A 19,933-nucleotide genomic window follows, 5' to 3' on the forward strand; every position below is an offset into this window, starting at 1 on the left:
GAAGGAGGAGAAGGAGGAGGAGGAGGGGGAGGGGAGGGGAGGGAAGAAGAGGAGTAAGAGGAGGAGGCAGAAAGTGTTGTGTCAGAGAAAGAGGCCTGGGTTACAATGCCAAGGAGGAGTGGGAAGACGAACAAACTGCTCTTACAGTCAGATCATAGTTTATTCTAATTCCATGGGTGTGAGTGAGAAAATTGCACGCTTCAACCAGAGCAGGCTGTAATAAAAGACAGGCTTTGGTTGGGCTTAATCCTTTTCTGATTTATCAAAATCTTCAAGCCAGAAACCTATCAAAAGAAGGAGAGAAAAAAAAAAAAACACACGCATGACAGTTGAGAACTTGAGGAAGACCCCATGTAGAGTCCAGAAGCTGCTGGGGCCACAGAGCAGAGTGTGAACAGAAGGAAGCTAAAGGCTAGCCTTGCGTTTCATGAACGTGGTGTCTGGACACCTGAAGTATGTGGGAATCAGCTGGAAGGCAGAGAGCCGTGTTTAGACCTCATTAGAAACACACCTTCAGATTCCAAGGAGCTAAAGCCGTTGTGCAATAGTACAGCGGACGAATCAATGCTCAGATTTTAAGACTTGAAGATTAAAGGAACTAGGAATGTAGTAAGTTTTTTTTAATTGGCAACATAACTCTTGCAGGTATATATTATAGATGATACAGTGCTTATAAAGTTGCTTTGATTTGGAATAAGACAGACACACCTTGTTAACAGATTCATTATTTGTCTTGCAATGACCTGCTAGGGTTTGGAAAAAAAAAAAATCAATCCAAATACAGCCGCTCTCAGACTGGAGTGATGGCACCGGTTCCTTCCCTGTGGAGCACTTGTTGTTTAAACCATGGTTTTTCCTATAATTAGTCAGAGCGGTAGCGTTCCAATTTGAGGTGGCACTTTAGCAGGTTCCATTAAGAAATGGTGAAACAAAGGAGTCACAACATAGGCTCCAGTCTACTTCTGCCAAAGAATTTTACCCAAATGTTAAAATCTGGGGTAGACATCATGTGGTTGGGATGTCACAAAGCTGACTGCATCCAACGAGTTGGTGTCTACATTTAGTCAGTAAAGTTGTCTCTAAGGGAACACAACATCATTTTACAGAGAATTTCCTTGCTTACCTGACCACTCCCACACAGCACAGGACACTATTTCTGCCAACTTGAGGGGTACCTGTCGCCCTGTGTTAACAACACTTACACATAATGTAGAAGATAGCAGTTTTCTTTAATCTTGTTGCTTCCTTCTAATAGCTACCTGTTCAGGGTTAAAGTTATTTATGTCATAAAAATGACCATCTCGTGTTGGATTGACAGTGGCCTTTCATAGCAAAAGCCCATCAGCCACCATTGAACTCACTGCCATCATCATTGCAGTCACCCTTCCCAACCGCATTCCAGGCAGTCACGATGATGTCCTTACCCTTGGCATACAGAATAACTCTATATAGCAGGATCCTGGCCAACATAGGCCAGTGCATTCCTAATTAAAATGCTGGCAGTGGGATCTAAGAGTTAAATAGTACCATGCTGGATTACAAATCAGATTTATTCTGTTCTTCTTGGCATTGCGAGCGAGCGGGTGAGCGAGGCCTGGCCCCTGGCACTGGCACTCTGCTTTCCAAAGTTGCATCAACTGTGTTTACTCTACTGGTAAAGATGTCCTCGACTCTCCCTCTTGTCAACTCTACTGAGTCTGCTGGGACTGCACACGGTATGACATTTTCTCAGGAAGACCCTGAAATCACCAATCGTGGTGCCCTTCTTTTTCGGGTTTTCTCGATCTCGTCTTAGGTAACGGAAGGAACCCATCTATAGGCTTCTGCTTTTAGGGAAGCAATCATCACGCAAACTGGAATAACCTCTATCTATCATGGTAAAAACAACTTTGAAGCTCTCTTTTAAAGAAAGAACCCATTTTATTCTAATGGAAGTTATTATTATTATTATTATTATTATTATTAATGTTTTTCTTTTCTTTTCACTGTTTTCTCACCCCACTAACTTCTTTTCAGAACATTCTCCTCTATCCACTGGCAGACCCTTTCCCCAGACTTCTTTCTCTCTCATTTGAAACACTTTTCCAGTTCTGGCAGCCAAGGTTCAATGCCATCCCCTTGGGAAGAAACCTTATTTCCTATGGTATCCTTGTGTATGTTTTGTGGCTGATGATTACAGAATCAGTAGACACTGGTTGCTGAGGACATGCACAGCGATACAGAGCCAGCCTTCACTGTTGGAATGCATACACAAGAGAACAAAGTGAGTTCCTACACGTTTGTCACTTTTCGGCCAGGGTTCACTTTTATTCCAGCAGATTACCCAACATATTACTATTTTATTTTTTGCTCAAAGAACTAAAATGAAGCAGGAGAGAGTATCCCTATAACTATATGCCACTTGAATACACCAACGAGAGGGACTGTTTTGTATCTTGCTTTACTCGGCAAGCTGTGCTGGGTTTCAAGCATAATTCTATTTGCCACAGTTACATTTATAATGTAACTCCTAAGTCAAAAGAATGTGGCGTTTACAGAGAGCTTGTAATAGCTGTAATTATACATGCGCACACTGTGTGTTCCACAGTGAGGTATCGCCCCAGGCAAATGAAGAAGCCGGCCATGAAGAAATTACATCAGAGTCATAGAAAGGATTTGAAAGTCTGAGCACTGCTTGCTCTGGAGGCATCTGAAACGTCGCAGTCAGGTTCTTGGAAAACAGCAATTTCATCCCGGTAAATATTCACAGGCTCATTCATTTCCTTTTGAGAGTTTTGCAGTCTGCTATAATACTTAAACAAGACAGTACGAAGCCAAAGCCAACCTACCTAGCTGGAGAAACACGTGTATCTGTTACTCAATTTTTAGAGTTTTCTTCCTGCTAAAATTATTGGAATATAAAAAAATGAGGAACAAAGTGTTGGGAAAATACTTCCAATTGACTTTAGCAACTATTTAACAGGTACCTGTGAAAGAAGCCAAGGAGACAAGGGAATAATTTAAGGAACCTCAAGAGAACAATGGTCAAGAGGCCTGGGTTTAGAACGCTTTCCAAGTTGACTGTGAGTCACAATACATGGCTGACCTTCACAGCTCTGAGGTTAGCAAGAGGATGGGGAGACCATTAGGTGGCAGGGGCGGGTGGGTGGGGAAGCGGTGATTGGAAGAAATCACCTTTCCTTTGATTTAATTCCCATCCCCTACAGCTGTAAAGGAACAGAAGGCCAAGTAAGGTAAAAGTTGCTAGAAAGTAGAACTATACAGAGAGTCCAAGGAAGTCTTGGCAGATTCTGACCCCAATACCCACACTTAGGACTCTGAGAACATGGGTACTGAAACGCCTTTAAGCATGTGATTGTGTTTCTTAGAAGCTATAGCTTGTCCTATAATGCCAAGGCACTGCTTTCCATTATCTCTATAACCTTGTGACTACTTAGGACTAACAAAGGAAACTGCGGTACAAAGGTTTTGAAGACAGAAAACAATTTCAAAGAGTTTTGAGCAGAGAGAATACGGGGCAGCTTATGCCAAATCAAAAGTAATAAAAGTAAGAATTTTTAAAAAGATTTCATTAATAAATTGTGTTTTGCATGTGTGTGTCTATTGTCCCTCTCCCCACCTTTCTGTGCGTGCCTGCACTTATGTGGGGTTCACACAGTGTTGAGTTCATCAGAACTGCAGTTGCAGGTGTTGACGGGACTCCTGGATGGTCATGTGGGTGCTGGGATCCAAACTCTGACCCTTGTGATTGTGCAGCAAGCACTACTAACCACTGAGCCATCTCTCCAGCTCCACAGAAACCATTAAAAAATAATTTTACAAGTGAGACGTCAATATGTATTAGCATATTACCACATGTCCAACACAATTTTAAATTTATATCTGTCTTGGTTGACCTAAACACTACCTTAGAAGTATGTAGTTCATTATTCTTATTTTACTAGGAAGGCTATTGAGGTATGAAAGCTTAAACTTACCAAGTGGCCTATCTGGTACATGGTAAAGCCGGAATTTCCCTCTCACTCTAGAATTTACAAACAACTACTATATTCAGCCTTTCTGACATTTGTTGTTGTTGTTGTTGTTGTTGTTTTGTAAGCCAATTTTTAATTCTAAAAGGATTCCTTATGCATGTCATTATTTCTTAGGTAAATTTCTTTAATGGTTGTTTGCTATTAGTGTTCTTGTCAACTATGGAAACTTGCCCAGTAGAAGATAAATTGATGTGAATTCCCATTTTGGCTCCTGCTATTGATGACTGACATTAATGATAGTTCTTATCAACAAAATTCTTCACTACAGCAATATATCTTCTTTTTCTTGGACACAGAGCTTGCTTGTTTACTTATTTAATCTATCTATCTATCTATCTATCTATCTATCTATCTATCTATCTATCTATCTATCTATCATCACCATCATCTATACAGTACTGTGTGCATGTGAGAATCCATTCCTGACATCATCATCAGCACCACCATCACCATCATCTACAGTGCTGTGTGCATGTGAGAATCCATTCCTGCACAGCTGCACATGTACCACATTGTTCATGCGGTGGCCAATGGACAAACTTTAACCAATTGGTTCTCTGCTTTTATCATTTGGGTCCCGGGATTGAATTTAGGTCTCATCAACCTTAACAGTAAATGCCTTTGCTCACTGAGCCATCTCCCAGGCCTTTACGCTTGGTTCCCTGGAATAGTAGCCTGAGCAGCCTTATTGTGAATGTCATGAATGTGCTTGGCATAGACTGTGGTGCTGCCCAGAAGAGGAAATGACACCCAGAAAGGAGGTGAGGTAGTAACCGGCCATCTGCAAATATTCAAATCATGAAACAGCAAATTCTGCAAACAGGGCCAATACCTCCTGGGTCAGCAATACAGAGCGACTCCATTTTCTTAAGATCTAAAGCAAAAGATTCAACAGTCTGATCAATGACAGCCTTAACCATAGAGATGAATTCAATGTTTTAAAGGAAGAATTCCAAGTGGGCAGGTACTGGAGAGAAGTGGCTTGAGAAGAACAGAGGTATAGGAAAGACGACAGAGCATCAAGCAGACCACACACCTTTAATCTGTTGGGCACAGCCAGTGTGTGTGGAGAAGGCAGAGAGAAGGGTCCATTTCCCCATCACCAAAAGGCAGTACTCTGTTGTGGACCTCTTTTGGTTTCTAATTTAACAGTAATTTGTTGTTCTAGGGAACATTTGATACATCGAAAGGCCTATATAGAGAAGAAAAAGGAATAAAAATAATATCAAAAGAGTAAGGAACTTAGATTCCACTGGGTAGAGGAGGAGACAAGATATTGGGAGGTTTTTGCCTCCTATGGATTCTGCCCTCTTGCATGCTTGCTCTCATCCAAATGACAGGATGGACGGGAGGTATTGGGAAGTGGGGAATGATGGTGGGTAATTCTTATCAGACTTTAGACTTAATTTGGCTAAATGTGAAAAGGACCTCTGTGTGTGTGTGGGGGGGGGGGGGCTAAGATCCACTCTATCCAGTTCATGTTGCTAGACATCAAGACATTTTTTTTGTGATAGTTTTCTTCTGGTGTTGGGGACTGAACTCAGGGCCTTGAATGTGCTGGGTAGATGTTTTCTACTGAGTTATATGTACCTGGCTCTTCTGGGTGGTTTTTCTGGACTAAATTAGGCACAGTATCAGTACATAGATAGTACAAATAGTAAATAAAGTCAGTAGTTTTTAATGTTACCCATAACCACAGCAACTCACACATCTTAAGATACAAAATACTATGAACACAACTGAAGCCCCTTGCTTGTCTCTGTGGCTAATATCATCTTTAATGTAGCATGTGGCAGTCTTGTGTACTAGTCTATATTCTGACTACTTCAGTTGTTTTTGAAAGTCACTGTAAGGAAAACTTTTATCCACGGAAGTTGTGTATATTCATGAGGCCAGGCTGGCTTCAATCCCCATTTTGCTATGAATTTATAAGACCCCAGCTTCCACTGCCTGTGCGTTTGTTGCTTTGTTGGGATGTTTGTTCGTTTTCCAGTGCTGGGTATCAAACCCTGGGCTTTGTGTATGTTAACCAAGCACTTTGCTAACTAAGCCACTTCGTTCTTCTTTTGAACTTGCTTACTCTTAGTTGGCATTTTGTTTTTGAGTTTCAGATCTGATAAATCCACCTCTGTTTTATTCATTATGGATATATCATGATTTAATTTGTTCATTTACTTTGATAGCTTTTTCAGTTTTATTGAGAATACAAGGGCAACATTTTCTTCCAGGTATATATACCTTGAAGTGGAATCTACTCCTAGAGTTATTCAATATGTATTTATTGATCACCTGGTATATGTCAGATGCTGTTTTAGATCCCAGACACCAATAAATGAAAAAAAATTATACTCAAGGATTTTTAATTCTATTGAAGGAAATGGATATTAAAATTAAACCAGTAATCCACAATATGTCATAAAAGTTCATGGAGAAAAATGCCAGATAGTAGAATTGTGTAGTGGGTGAAAGGACCCCTCCTCACCCCGTTTAACATAGCAGATATAGAAAGTCATACCCTAAAGATACTTGAAGGAAAATTATGAAGAAAGAACATTTCATGCAGGAGGGGCAGAAGGCACAGAGGCCTCCGATGAGGGAGGTGCAGTAAGGTCCCACGGTGGCTGATGTGGGCTCTTCAATGGCAAGAAGCAGGGGATACGTGAAACACAGAAGGCCTTATTAGTGCCTGCCAGGACAGTGAATTTTATTCCACTTTGTTCCAGCTAAGAAGTCACTGCATGCAGTGTTGTGATGACAGTTCACTGAAAAGAACTATGCCGAGTACCATGTGGACTTGAATGAGCAAAAGTAGGCCCAAGGAGGTCTGTTAGAGGCAGTACTAGCATCTGAACAAGGGGATGAAGCTCGGAGTGGACCACACTCGCAGTGATGGAACAAAGAATCAGAAACGGAGATCTGAGATGGAGAAGCAACTGAGTTGTTGGATGGACCAGAGATGGGGTTGAGAACAAGTGCAGTCAAGGGTGACTGTCATAATTTTTTCTTGAACTTCTAGAAAGGAAGTCTAGACATTTTGCATTAGATAGCCACAGAGATGGGATGTAAAGGTTTCATGTGTGTACATCTTATACTCACTGGTTAACCTAAAACTGTGCTCCAAATTTTGTATAACTATGTGTCCTACTGTAGCAACACCAAATGTAATTGTCGATTATTTTTATTTTGATAATCTGGTCGTATGTTGCATTCTCAAAGTTGGCTATTCTTGGAATAATCCTGGGCTAATCTGTATCTTCATATTTATAACCTCCTGGCTATGGTATGCTTGCCATATTGTCCCAAACCACCACAGTTCATGCAGATAGTCTTACTAAGATAAATATCTGTGGTATGCTTTATTTATTATGATTATTTTCGAGGGAATGCGAATGTCCACAACAGTGCTGTATTGATTTCACATGGATAATCTTGCTTCTCTGGCTTTTGACGAGGAGCAAGGTCTTGTTCACATCAACTACGTGGAGGCACTAAGGGTGCTGAGTTTTAATTATAAAAAGAAAGAATTTAATTAATTGCAATTGCATATTTCAAATAAAACTTTACAGCGCTAATAAGAATGGCCTGATAGACACCTGTTAGGAGGAACTGTGTCTGGAATATTAAAGCAGACGCTGGGTCCTTTCCACTTTGGTAGTTGAGTGTTTGAAAGTATTTTCCCTCTCATGAGTGTATACATCCACCTGGCAATTATCTGAATATGAAAGTGTGTAGATCACTGCCCCTAACTAGAAGGCTTAGCTTTCTTTACAGCTATTATGCGGAGAATATGCACACTCTTTTAACAGGCACGTTAACTGATGATTGTTAATGGATTGAAGGAAAAGAGGCACAATCATGAAAACTGTGGATTTCTTTATATAGAAAATATCACGCTATCATCTCTTTGAAAATATTTGGAATATGATTTCCTCCATACCTTGATTTTTATAGATGATATTACCCCTCACTTCTACTTCTGGAGGTTGCCAGAGAGCCAGACACAGCACTTCAGAAATAAGGACAGTGGTGGGGCCTTCTTATGGACCAGACTGCACAAGGAATAAAAATCCCTGACATACATTCTAGGCTCTGTGATTAATTAACCACTTTTTTAATTACTTGGTGTATTATTGTACAGTTTCATATCTAGGGCCTCTTAAATTTAGGTGGTTTAAAAGATAGAATTTCCATTAAAAATACATTTCAATGCAGAAAGTGGGCCAGGTGTGGTGGCATACGCTTTAATCCTAGCACTAAGAAAGCAGAGGCAGGTGAATTTCTGTGAGATTGTGGCCAGGCTGGCCCTATGTAGCTCTGCATAGTGAGTTCCAGACCAGCCAGGGTTACATAGTGGGGCTCTGTCCCAGAAGAAGAAGAAAGAAGATGAGGAGGAAGAAGAAGAAAAGGAGGAAGACTCCCTTTTATAATACCAAAACCATGTTGTTTTGAGACTAAACTTTGCTATCTAGTCCAGACTGGTCTAAAAGTCAAGATCATTCTGCCTCTATCCACCCAGTGCTAGGTTTATAGGTGTGCACCACAACCCACATTCAGGAACTAGCTATCCACTCAAAGGCTGAGCGCGCAGAAGACCAAGAAAGGTGAGTGGTGTTGGGTACCCTGTCCCTATGCTCCTCTAAAGACTGAAAACGGAGGGCCATTAGGACAGGACATGAATGGAGAAGCAGATGATGTAACAGTGCAACTTGTATGAGACTGGAGAAACGGCTTAGGAGTGCTTGCGGCTCAATCAGGAGGACTAGAGTTCACATCCCATCAGATGGCACACAAAGTCTTTAATGTTGTCTTTTGGCCTCTGGGGGCAACTGCACACACATGTGCACATACAGTTACAGAGAGACATACTCACACAAATAAATAATACAGTCACACATGTTCACAAATAAATAAAAATTTTGAAAAAATTTAAACAAAATTTTTAACAAATAATTTATATACAATTTGAATACACACACACACACACACACACACACACACACACACACACACATATATATATATATATATATATATATATATATATATATATATATATATATATTCTCTTTCCTTTAACTGTTGAGATTGCTTTCTGGGTATGTAAGAATAAAGGAGGGAAAGTACACTGCCTTCACATTTTCTTTGTGACATTGTACCGGTAGGGACAGTGCTTGTGTTTAAAGTAGGAATGCCTTGAAATGATTGGTTTGGCTTCTCATTACTGTTCCTCCCACATCTTTTATCTGGGGCTACTTTATCTAATTTATTAGTGTGGTGATGCTCAGGGTTTTCTTCTGTTTTGATTTCTATAGAGAGGGACTCACCATATAGCCCTGGCTGGCCTGAAACTCATTATGTAGACCCGTNTGGCCTTGAACTCAAAAGAGATCTGCTTCCTGGTGCTGGGATTAAAGGCTTGTGCTACCAAGTCTGGCCTGGGGCTTTGGAGCAGTCCCTGTCTTAGCCTTATTTAAGGCTCTCTAAGCTAGCAGTAAGTAGCCTACCCATGCTGTTGTAGGAAGTTTTTCTTGATCCTGCCCTCCCCCCCCCCCCGCACAAATGCAGTCACTAAACGTCAGCCCCATGGCATCAGAGATGAATGTGTATTCCTTGTGTTGTGCCTGTGTCCTCCTGAAACCCAGGTCTTTCTGCTCACTGGCTTACACTATTGACAAGTGCCATTTCTCCCTGTGTGACATTTCTCCCTGTGTTCTAGTCCCTAATCTCAGGATCCTGCCACCTGCTGCCATACCTGCCAACAGTGCATTCTTTCCTCTGTTTGGCCACCCAGTCCCACCCTGTCCCTTCCCAGGATAACTGCCAGCCACCCAATACTATGCGCCTCTATGTTTATCAAGCAGTATCTTTTGGGCTTTTGCCCACTGGTTGCTTCAGATTCCTTGACACTCCCTTCCTCTCCATAAGACAATCAACTAACTTCTAGATCCTGAGAAGGTGTCCTGCCAATGAACTAGGTCTCACTAATAGGTAGGTCAGTGTCCCTGGACAGATACAGGCTGAGCCAGTTTCTCATGCCCCAGTGCGAGCACTTTTTATTAAAGGTTTTCTTCCTTACACAAAATTGTCTTCACACAATGTTTTCCGCTAAGACTATCACATGTCTCACGTGGTCAATAAAGTTTAATGATCATGAAGTTTGGTGTACTTCCAAATGCATGATCAAGATGATCAAGATCCCTCAAACGGGAATGAAAACAACCCTCACCCCCCCCCACCTCGCTGTGCATTTATATTTGTCTTCTTAAAGCAAAATAAAACAAAAATGAACCCTAAAAGATACAAAATGGCCAGTTAACTAAACAATGGGCAATGGAGCATTTTTACCAAAGATTTAATGACTGTTTACCATGTCAAATGAACATTGGTCATTGATTTTAGTACACTGAAACAATTAATAATACTATGCTACTAACTAAATGTCTAAACCTACCATCCCCAGCTGTCCCCAAGGACCCTGGGCATGATTTTGATGGCCCCCTGTGTTATCAGACGACTAAATGAACCTTAACAAGGAATCATGCCTGCTCATTTGATTGGGCTCTTGGGTGCTAAGTGAAGTGCTTTCGCTCAGTTTTGACAGGTTGTGCATTTGCTACTGGATTCCACTTGCAAGAGGCTGTTTTGCACATAAATGTAAATTGAACCATAAAGTTTCAAAATCAGTAACATTGCTTTGCACGTACATATATATTCTCAGCGATTATTTGCTCCTAAATCGGTAAGTTTTAAAAAAACCAAAATAGAATCTGAAAGAAACCATTACATTCTTATGGAAAACACATAAATGCGGAATCCAGAACCGTGTGTGAGTAAGCACATTAAGAAGGTTTTTACCGCCCTCTGCTGTCGGATTCTTAAAATAGCAAACATTACAGTAAAAATCGACAGTGTAAACTAGCTGGTGAATAATACCAATGCTTTATTCTAAGCAATGATTGCGAAGTAAGCAATCCATGCCAGTGATGTGTGCATGCACTCACAGAAAGGAAAAACGCATGAGGTCTGTTTTGACTTGTGTAGCTGACCTTGTCCACTTCATTCTTTGCTTTTAAACATTTATATAGATTGGATAAAACATTCAAATAACCCAGTGGATGCCCATCTTTATAGTCTAATCCTGACTTCCAATTAAGAAATTAGACATGCTGAAGAGCCTGGGTAATCATAGCTACAAGGCCACAGCAAGGCATTATTATTTTACATATGATTTCATTCAGACGTCATAAAATAGAATGTGATTTCTTATTACATTTTCATCCCATGGTTGATGACACCACGTCTCAAACGCATCTTGTTTTAAGAGACGAGCCTGAGGAAGATCCCTGATTGTAAGCCCTGCAATACTGTAAGTCCTGTAAGGTCCCTCTCTTAAACGTTTATTGTATTGGAGAAGGTATACAACCTGTAACTTAGAAAGAAGAATTTAAAAGAATCATAATGGGCATGTGGGATGCTTTGGGGCTCTCTGTATGCACTCAGTTCGCTGTCGTCTTTGGCTGTGCCCCATGGCTAAGCATAGAAAACCAACCTGCCGTGCTATGGACTTGATTCGTTGTTCTCTTACATAGTAATTCTGCCTACTCTGGTTGCTACACTTTAGAGATGTGGCTGTGTGTTTGCGTCTAATTAATAAGGCATACTGACCCATTCCTTAGACTGGATGTCTATTTTAAGATTTATCTATGCTTGATTTCTGCACACTGTCATCTCTGTTCCTCTGGATAACTCCAGCTTTAGGATAATTTTTTACCTTCTTCAGTGACTCATGACCAAAACCACACACCTTTCTCCATACTTTGGATAAACCATTTAGATATTTTACACTCCCTAGGCTCTGTAAAATCTGCACTCCTATATAACAGCTAGTATTTCTCATTGCCTCTTCAAGTGACAACAAAACCTGCCCGACCTGGGACACCTAGTGGTGTTGGCTATTTGGCCTGCTATGAGTATGGCAGGTTTTAAAGAAAATTCTACTGCAGAGACCACAGGAGGCACAATCCAAGAAATTTCTCTTCTCCCTTGAAGTCACACCGGAAGTCAATAAAACCACGTTACAATCATAATAAGAGTTCATACCTGACTCTGGGCGTTGGATTTCCAGTGACTCTACACTCCAAGTAAACCTTGCTTCCTTCAGCAACTTCTTGGCTCCTCAGCTTCTGGATGAACCGAGGTGCGGTTGGCAAGTGGCGGGCTTTCTGGGGCTGTGGGTGCGGGATGTGAGCGAGTGGCAAGGTCTCTTCTGGGGCCTGGTGGGCCTGGTAGCAAAGGCTGCCCTGGGCTTGCTTGACCTCTGCGTCCATCTCCAGTTGGTCTAGCTGGTCTGCAGTGGGGCTCTGGCTGGCTGAGGCACTCGTCAGGGTTGATGGCTGATTTTTAGGAGACAGATACCCACTGTCTGGTGATGAGGACTCCCCATTTGGGCTTCTGTTCCTCGGCTTTGCCGCCTCTCTAAATATGGATGTCAGCTCCTCGATGAAACTAGCTGCCTTGTCGCACAGTTGGCTCTGGGGGCCAGCCTTGCTTGGCTGGGCAGTTTTGGGCTTTGCACTTGGATTGGAATTTTTTGCACCTCGTTTTTCAGCCTTGCGGAGGCTCCGGATGTAGCTGGGGCTGGCCAGCAGGGGTGATACCCCGGGTTTTCTCTTTGAACCTGGGGAAGTGATCCTTTCAGCTTGTTCTCCTGCTAGAGGCTGGACAGGTGCTCGCCTGCTATCCCGTCCGAGGACGTCTGAGGACGTCTGCTTGCCTGATTTCGGCTCATCATGGGAAGGGGTTTCGCAGAGGCTTATGGGAGACTTGCTGAAAATCTGCGAGATCTCCTTCTCAGAGTCCAAATCTTCAGCTTCAGAGTTGTCTATAGCTCTGCGTGCCAGGTCGAGACTTTTATTTATTTCTTCCTGGCTGAGGAAAGCAGAGAGGCCTGGGAAGAAGTCAGCACTTTTGCCCTCTTCCTGCACGTCTGATAAGGAGTCATAGAAGGAGTCGTGGGAGGAAGTCTCTGACATATTTGAGCAATCTCCACACACTCGTTGTTTGTAGCAGGAAGGCTGAAGGCACAGGAAACCTGTGTCCTTGCTTTCTGAAAGACAACACAGAATCTTCATCAGTGCTAATCACCCCTCTCCTGATTTTTTTTTTTTTACATATTACTAGTAAGAACAAATTAGAAGAAACATTAAGATGAACCAATATAGCAATCTTCTTTATTCTATAAATTGGAAGAAAGACCAAATATTTGTGTGATTACAACTTAAAACTTGTTAAGTATTTATTTTAGGTTTTCAACAAGGCATCTTGCTGAGTAGCTCAGCCTGGCCTTGAACACACTATCTTCTTATCTCCGTTTCTAGGGCTGAGAGCTATAGGCTGGGTTACAACGCCTGGTATGACTTGTAATTGCAGGCTCACCTGCTCGCTGTAAGTGAGCAACTACTACCAAACGATACAAGGAGAGGACGTCTCCAGCTGTCCACAGTGGACACATACTGGGCTGTTTTGTGTGCTTTTCTTCACCACAAAGCTCATCTGTGGTCTCAATGAGTAACTCTGACCGTCCTAGTTTGGTTTCTGTTACTGAGATCAATACTATGAGCAGAAGCAACTTAGGAGGAAAAGGTTCATTTGGTTTATAGGTTACCAACCATCATGGAGGGACGCCAAGGCAGGGCCTCGTGCAGTAACCTGGTGGGAGGAGCTAAAGCAGAGACCATGAAGGGGTGCTGCTTTCTCGCTTGCTCCCCATGCTTGCTCAGCTCCCTTTTTTATACAACTCAGGAGCACCTGCCCAGCGGTAGCACTGCCCACAATGGGCTAAGCGTTTTCACATCAATCATAGAACAAGACATGACCCCAGACATGGACAAAGGACAATCTGATGGAGTCCATTTCTCAATTGAGTTGCTCTTCACAGGTGATTCTGGTTTGTGTCATGATGACAAAAGGTAGCCAGCACACAGATTTTATTCACATGGCCTAATCCACCACGGGCAAATGAACAATCTCAGCTTCCCCTCATTTAATAACTATAAATAGAAAGAATAAGTATTCGTGTGTTTATCGGTTATGGTGTATTTATTTATGTCTCAATAAACTGCCTCAACCTTTATGTGCAGTCACGTCATTATATTCATTCATTCAACATAATTCTAACAGGTAGCAATAATCACATCCTAACTTTCAGGTGCTAAGAGTGCACGTCTGCTCCATACTAAGTATTCCCAAACTGTTCTCTTGAGAGACAGGGTGTATAAATGTGTTGTGTTTTTCACTTTGTGACTGAAGCACTCCTGTTATAGTTATTAGCTGGCATGTTATCATGAAGCCAGCCATAGATAAGATATAAATTAGTTAGCATGACTATGTCCACTTTATTTGTGGACACTGATTCTTGAGTGTTAATCTTTAAAAGTTGTAATATTCTTGTTTTGTTTTTATTTGTAGTTTAGGTTGGCTTTGGCCTTGAACTTGCAGTTCTCCATCCTCAGTCTATGAAAAGAGTTGGCATTAAAGGCATGTGCAATGTGCACATACATGCATATACTTGTTTATGAGCACATGCAGTTGGCCTCATAGTTAGACTAGAGTGTTGGGGTACACTGTGTGAAGGTATGTCTCTGTATATTCAATTGTTCATTATTTACCTGCAAAGAGCTAAATGCTGTCAGGATCTTGGTTTTGTTATTCTTCACTGGCCTAGAGGCAATCTACAATTGTATCTGATTGGCTATAATAAAGATCTGACAGCCAATAGCTGGGCAGAAAGTAGAGGGCAGAACAGAAGGATGCTGGGAGAAGAAATGAGACTCAGAGATTCACCAGCAGACGAGGAGGTGAACTGAAGGACCAGAGTGAAGCAGTGAGGTAGAGCTAGGCACATGATGGGATGTAGTATCAGGATGAGTCAATTAAGTTAGATAGCTGTCTGGGAGACCGCCTTAACTAAAAGGCCTAAGATTTAAAATATTAAAATGTCTTGGTGTCATTATTTATACTGCTGGCAGCTCCGAGAAAGTCTCATTATAAAAGGGTATCATATTTCCAAGAGCTAGAATTATATAGGGGGTTGTGAACCACCCTATACTGGTACTCAACTAGTCTCCTAAAAGAGCAGTAAAGATTCTTAACAATTGAGTTATCTGTTAAGACTCTAAAGGATTTTTTTGGTTTTTTTAGTGAAAAAAATCCATAGTTCTGTACATAAAATGTCAATAGGATGGACTAACTCCAGAGGATGATGTTTGCTGACTGGCTCTTGACCCAGAATCATGGCATCGTCACCATTCCATTCAAGAGTTAAAAAGTCACATGGGGCAATAAGATGGGGAACCTGGAATCATTAAACAGATGACATGAAGGTAATATAAAAATTTGTTAGAACTTCAAAAGAACATGAAAAGTACATAGGAACCATAGGAACGATGTGGGGAGGTGTAGTCTAGTTTTAAAGGATTCTTAAGACAGCTATGTGTTCTGCAGAGGAGACTTATCTGTGAATATCATCGGAATCAAATAAAGGGATCTTAGGCATCAGTTTAAGTCCCTCTTTTGCTTACTGAAGCAACTAGTCTCCCGCCACTCTAATTGTGATGTTCTTTTTTTAGTTTTTGCTTATAGCATCATAGGAGGAAAGGTTAGAAAGTCCCCCAAAGTAATCTTTCCTTCAAGATTGAGTTTAGAAATCATCAAAGGAAGTTATTGAACATGTTGAGTTTCAGCTTTGTAAGGTTTGTCAGTCATAACCTGGTGGAATATCCCCCAGAAGTGTGACAATTGGGCCAATATTCTTGACCAGCTTTCCATCTAAGGAAATCTGATGGATTGATAAGAACATCCTGAAGGTTGATCTTAACTGTCAGCTTGATAGGATTTGGAGTCACCTAGGAGGCACACCACTGGAAGGTGTTTTGAGAAGGTAAACGGAAGGAGACCTAACAGTGGACAGCTCCTTTCACTTGGTGACTTAGATCCAAAGGGATCCTGGGTAAAAGGAATACGAATGCCTGCCCTTACACCTTCCTCGGCTAGTGCTTGCGTTTCTGCTGTTGTGGCCCTCCACTGACTGCAAACTCAATTTTCTTGGAACTTCCAATGAAGATGAAATATCAGCTACTCTCCAGGGAACTCCCAGGTCCTCAGCACTGGTTTTAGGCATTGAAACTGCTTAGGTATCTAACTTTTGTGAACTGGGAAAATCCTAAAGCTCCACTGTCCTGTTCCTCTCACTGTACTTACTTTTATCAACTCAATGGATCTCTAGTTCAATGGTTTTCAACCTGTGGGTCACAACCCCTTTGTGGGGGGGGGTTGTCGAACAACCCTTTCACAGGGGTCGTTTATCATGTATCCTGCGATCAGAAATTATATTCGAGTTTGTAACATTAGCAAAATTAAAGTTATGAAATGGCAATGAAATAATTTTATGGTTGGGGGTGGTCACTGAAACATGAGGAACTGTATTAAAGGGTCACAGCATTAGAGAGGTTGAGAACCACTATTCTAGTTCCTTTGTCTTGACTGTTCTGTAGCATGGAGCCATCCTAATCATTCTCTTATGAAGAAAGTTTGTACTCAGTTCACTTTTAATATGTAAATATATTTTTTATGAGCAACAGGCAGTTAAACTATAATTTTGAGATGACAGAATCATGGTAAAAATAAACAAGTATAAAACAAATACGCATATAAAATTTTACTTAGCTAATTAATCATGAAACCATTAAGAGTTTACAACCATTTCAAAGAAGGCAATGAAGACTACACACATATGCAAATGATTACGAGTGCTTGAATTTTTTTGGTAGACTTACAATTGGTTAAGATCTATACAACAATAAAATACAATGTTTGGAGTCATACAGAATGCAAGTCAGTACTACTTTCGCTGGAAAAGCAATCATGTGTATGTTTGTGAAGCATTCAGCCTGGCATTGTTGCACATGCCTACAATCTAGCACTCAGGAGTTGGGAGGCAGCCTATTCTAAGGAGAAAGTTCCAGACCAGCCAGAGATCCACAGTGAGACGCTCTCCTTCCTTACATAGAAGAACCAAGGTTCAAGTCTAGGCAGTGAATCCAGAGCTCCATCTTAACCAGGTACTTTAGCACTGCTAAATTATGGTTTTACAAGCAAGATTCCTAAACCATGTATCATATTAATAAAACAGGATCTGAAACAAGATCCATACATCACTAACTCCATTATAGTTTAGTGAGCATATTATGATACTTTTTAATGCTTCAGGAAAAGCATTATAGAAGAAAGCTTAAGCTAAGTGAATGATGGGAAACGGCCACTTCTTATTGTTAAGTAGGGAGTGTTTGCTGCAGGCACATATTGTCTCACCTGCTTGCTAACTCATGTGTTGGTTTTCACCAGGCGCCACCTGATGGTATCCAGTTATCAGGATTAGGTGCCATTTAAAAATTGCTTGCACAGTGAAAAGTGAATTAATAGCATGATTGCGTACCTGCTCCAGATTTAATTTTCAGCTCAGTTATTGCTGCTGTAACATGCACTCAGGCCAGGGGAAAAAAAACACTCACTCAACGAGGGATGAACAAGAAAGGTTTCCAAGTGGCCCGAGGTCACTGGAAAACTCTGCTTCGGAGATTTTTGTGTCAGTCAACATCCCAAAATGAAAAGACCATCTTCAAAAGTAATGACACACAGCTGCAAACATCTCCATTATTTTCCCCGACACTTCCTGTTGGATGCTAAATCATGCTTTTTTCTAATCCAGTAAGGTTGTGAGAGATGCAGACAATGAAGCCAAATTAGAAGTTCAACTTGTCTCGCTTTTGGTCAGTAAATAGGGAACGAGAGAAATGTCAGTGTAAGGGGAGATTCTGATTCTAACATCCTTTTCCCCAATTTGTTCTTGATTTGTGAGAAAAGAAGGTGAGGGTCCAATTGCTGGGTGAAAGATACAAGCAGGACCAGGTCCCAGGAGGAAAAGGCAGACACAGGGGCATAGAGAGGGTCTTTCCTGCCATGCTTTGGCGTAAGAAGAATGAAACTACCATGTTTCAGGGGGACCTTGGGCCTGAGGCCTCCACTGAAGGCAGGTAGCCAAGGATGTTTGGCAGGGGTTAGGAAGGACTAGCTGCCGAAGTTTAGGGCAGGTGGAAAGACAGAGATAATAAACTGGTAAGGACATGCATTTCCATGTGGGAGATAGTAATGCCCAGCCATTGTGACAGGAAGGCAAATTGTAAAGGAATTAACTGTGTGTGCGTGTGTGTGTGTCTTTCATCTGAGTATTCAAGGGTTCTGGTGAGGCTGGTAGGGTGGCCCACTTCCCAGAGCAAAGGCCACTAGAGGAAAAGGGAAGCCAGGAGGGGCCAGAGTGCAGTTGACCCCTGGCAAAGACAGTAGCTTTTAAAACTGCATGCATCATGCCAGAATGGAAGTATTTCTCCTTCAGCAAGCAGCGCGGGCATCTTGAGGAATAGGGGGGGGGGGGTCTCCATAGCTTTTGATCTCTCACTGCTTCCTCTCCAGTACTTTGGCCTGAAAATTCCTCTTTTTCTTTTTCATCTCTTCTCAGTTTAGCTTAGCTTACCTCTCATCTCTCCTAACTGTCCTAAGCCATAATTTTCTGATTTCTTGGAATAGGTGCATTTCTAGGTTCTTCCCCACAGAGGAAATAAATGGCTGCTCCTGGGTCCTGTCGATGTAATTCAATGTCAAGTTCCCCTCTTCGACTTCCTTTCATAGAATGGTAGACCACACAGTTTAATGACAGTCGTGTGCTGTTGCAAGGGAAGCGTCAAGGAAGATGAAGTATGTCAGGTGGTTTTTCTTCAGTGATATTTAATAGTCCAATATTTGGGATTGATCAAACATAAAAAAGTAACTGTACAGAGGAATGTGACAATTGTCTGCTATTAATATTGTTTAAGCAGTTTGCAGTAGGGATCAAAGATTGAAGTGAGACCATTTTTACAAAGTCTGTCTTATCAATGTTTTCTCCCCTTGTCCTTGGGGTACTCCCTGGCCCCAAAAGCTTCACAGCCCATCTGGGTTGTCTACCTACAGAAATTTGCCCAGTGAAGACTCTCCGGCACACCTTCCTAACATAGACTGCCCTCAGCACAACATTGCAGATGGCTGTGAGCCACCATGTGGTTGCTGGGAATTGAACTCAGGATCTTTGGAAGAGCAGTTGGTACTCTTAACTGCTGAGCCACCTCTCCAGGACTTGTAGCATTTCAAATATACATTCTTCACTGAAACGTTCTTCTGCCATCAACTTTTAATTTAAAAATTCATTATTTTTTTTCTGCATTTATTTATTTGAATGTGAAGTGTGTATGTATAAGGGAGTCAGTTTCTTCTCCCACCTTGTGGGTTCTGGGGATTAAATTTGTATCAGCAGCCTTGGGACACTGAGCCAGTCACTAGGCCTAAAAATTCATTTTAAGCATTATATACAGACATTAAATATATCCATGTAGCTAGGCAGTAGTGGCACACACTTTTAGACTTAGCTCTTGGGAGGCAGAGGCAGGTGGATCTCTGAGTTGGAGGTCAGCCTGATGAATAAGTTCCAGGACAGCCAGGGCTACACAGAGAAACCCTGTTGTGGGAAAACTCTGCTAATTAAGGTAGAAGTCCACCGTGACCTGATAGCCCCTGGGCTCAGCACACTCTGTGAGACTTCATTTACAGGGCTTCTCCTCTGACTTTGTCTGGGGAAATTCTAAGGCCCCACACATATGCCTGAGGAATGTCATGAAGCCTCAGGTAGATTACAGGACCAATTTCCTTTCTCCTGATAAAGCCTGTTTGGTTAGCACCTGAGATTCCTGAAATGCTCCCTCCTCTAATGAGGCATTTTGGTGCCCTAAGCCCTCAACCAATGACCTTTGCCC

General features: G+C 41.7%; 1 protein-coding gene across 1 annotated transcript in view; it reads right to left on the reverse strand.

The window, feature by feature from the left end:
* The window catches only part of Palld (palladin, cytoskeletal associated protein), a 383,084-nt gene that overhangs the window by 350,603 nt on the left and 12,548 nt on the right, over positions 1–19,933 (reverse strand). Inside the window, exon 2 of the mRNA XM_021219923.2 lies at positions 12,135–13,140. Within this exon, the coding sequence (XP_021075582.1) occupies positions 12,135–13,066 (932 nt within the window). The 5' untranslated portion in view covers positions 13,067–13,140. The remainder of the gene's footprint in view (positions 1–12,134; positions 13,141–19,933) is intronic.

Source organism: Mus pahari, chromosome 19 (assembly GCF_900095145.1).
Source record: "Mus pahari chromosome 19, PAHARI_EIJ_v1.1, whole genome shotgun sequence".
Taxonomy (NCBI): Eukaryota; Metazoa; Chordata; class Mammalia; order Rodentia; family Muridae; genus Mus; species Mus pahari.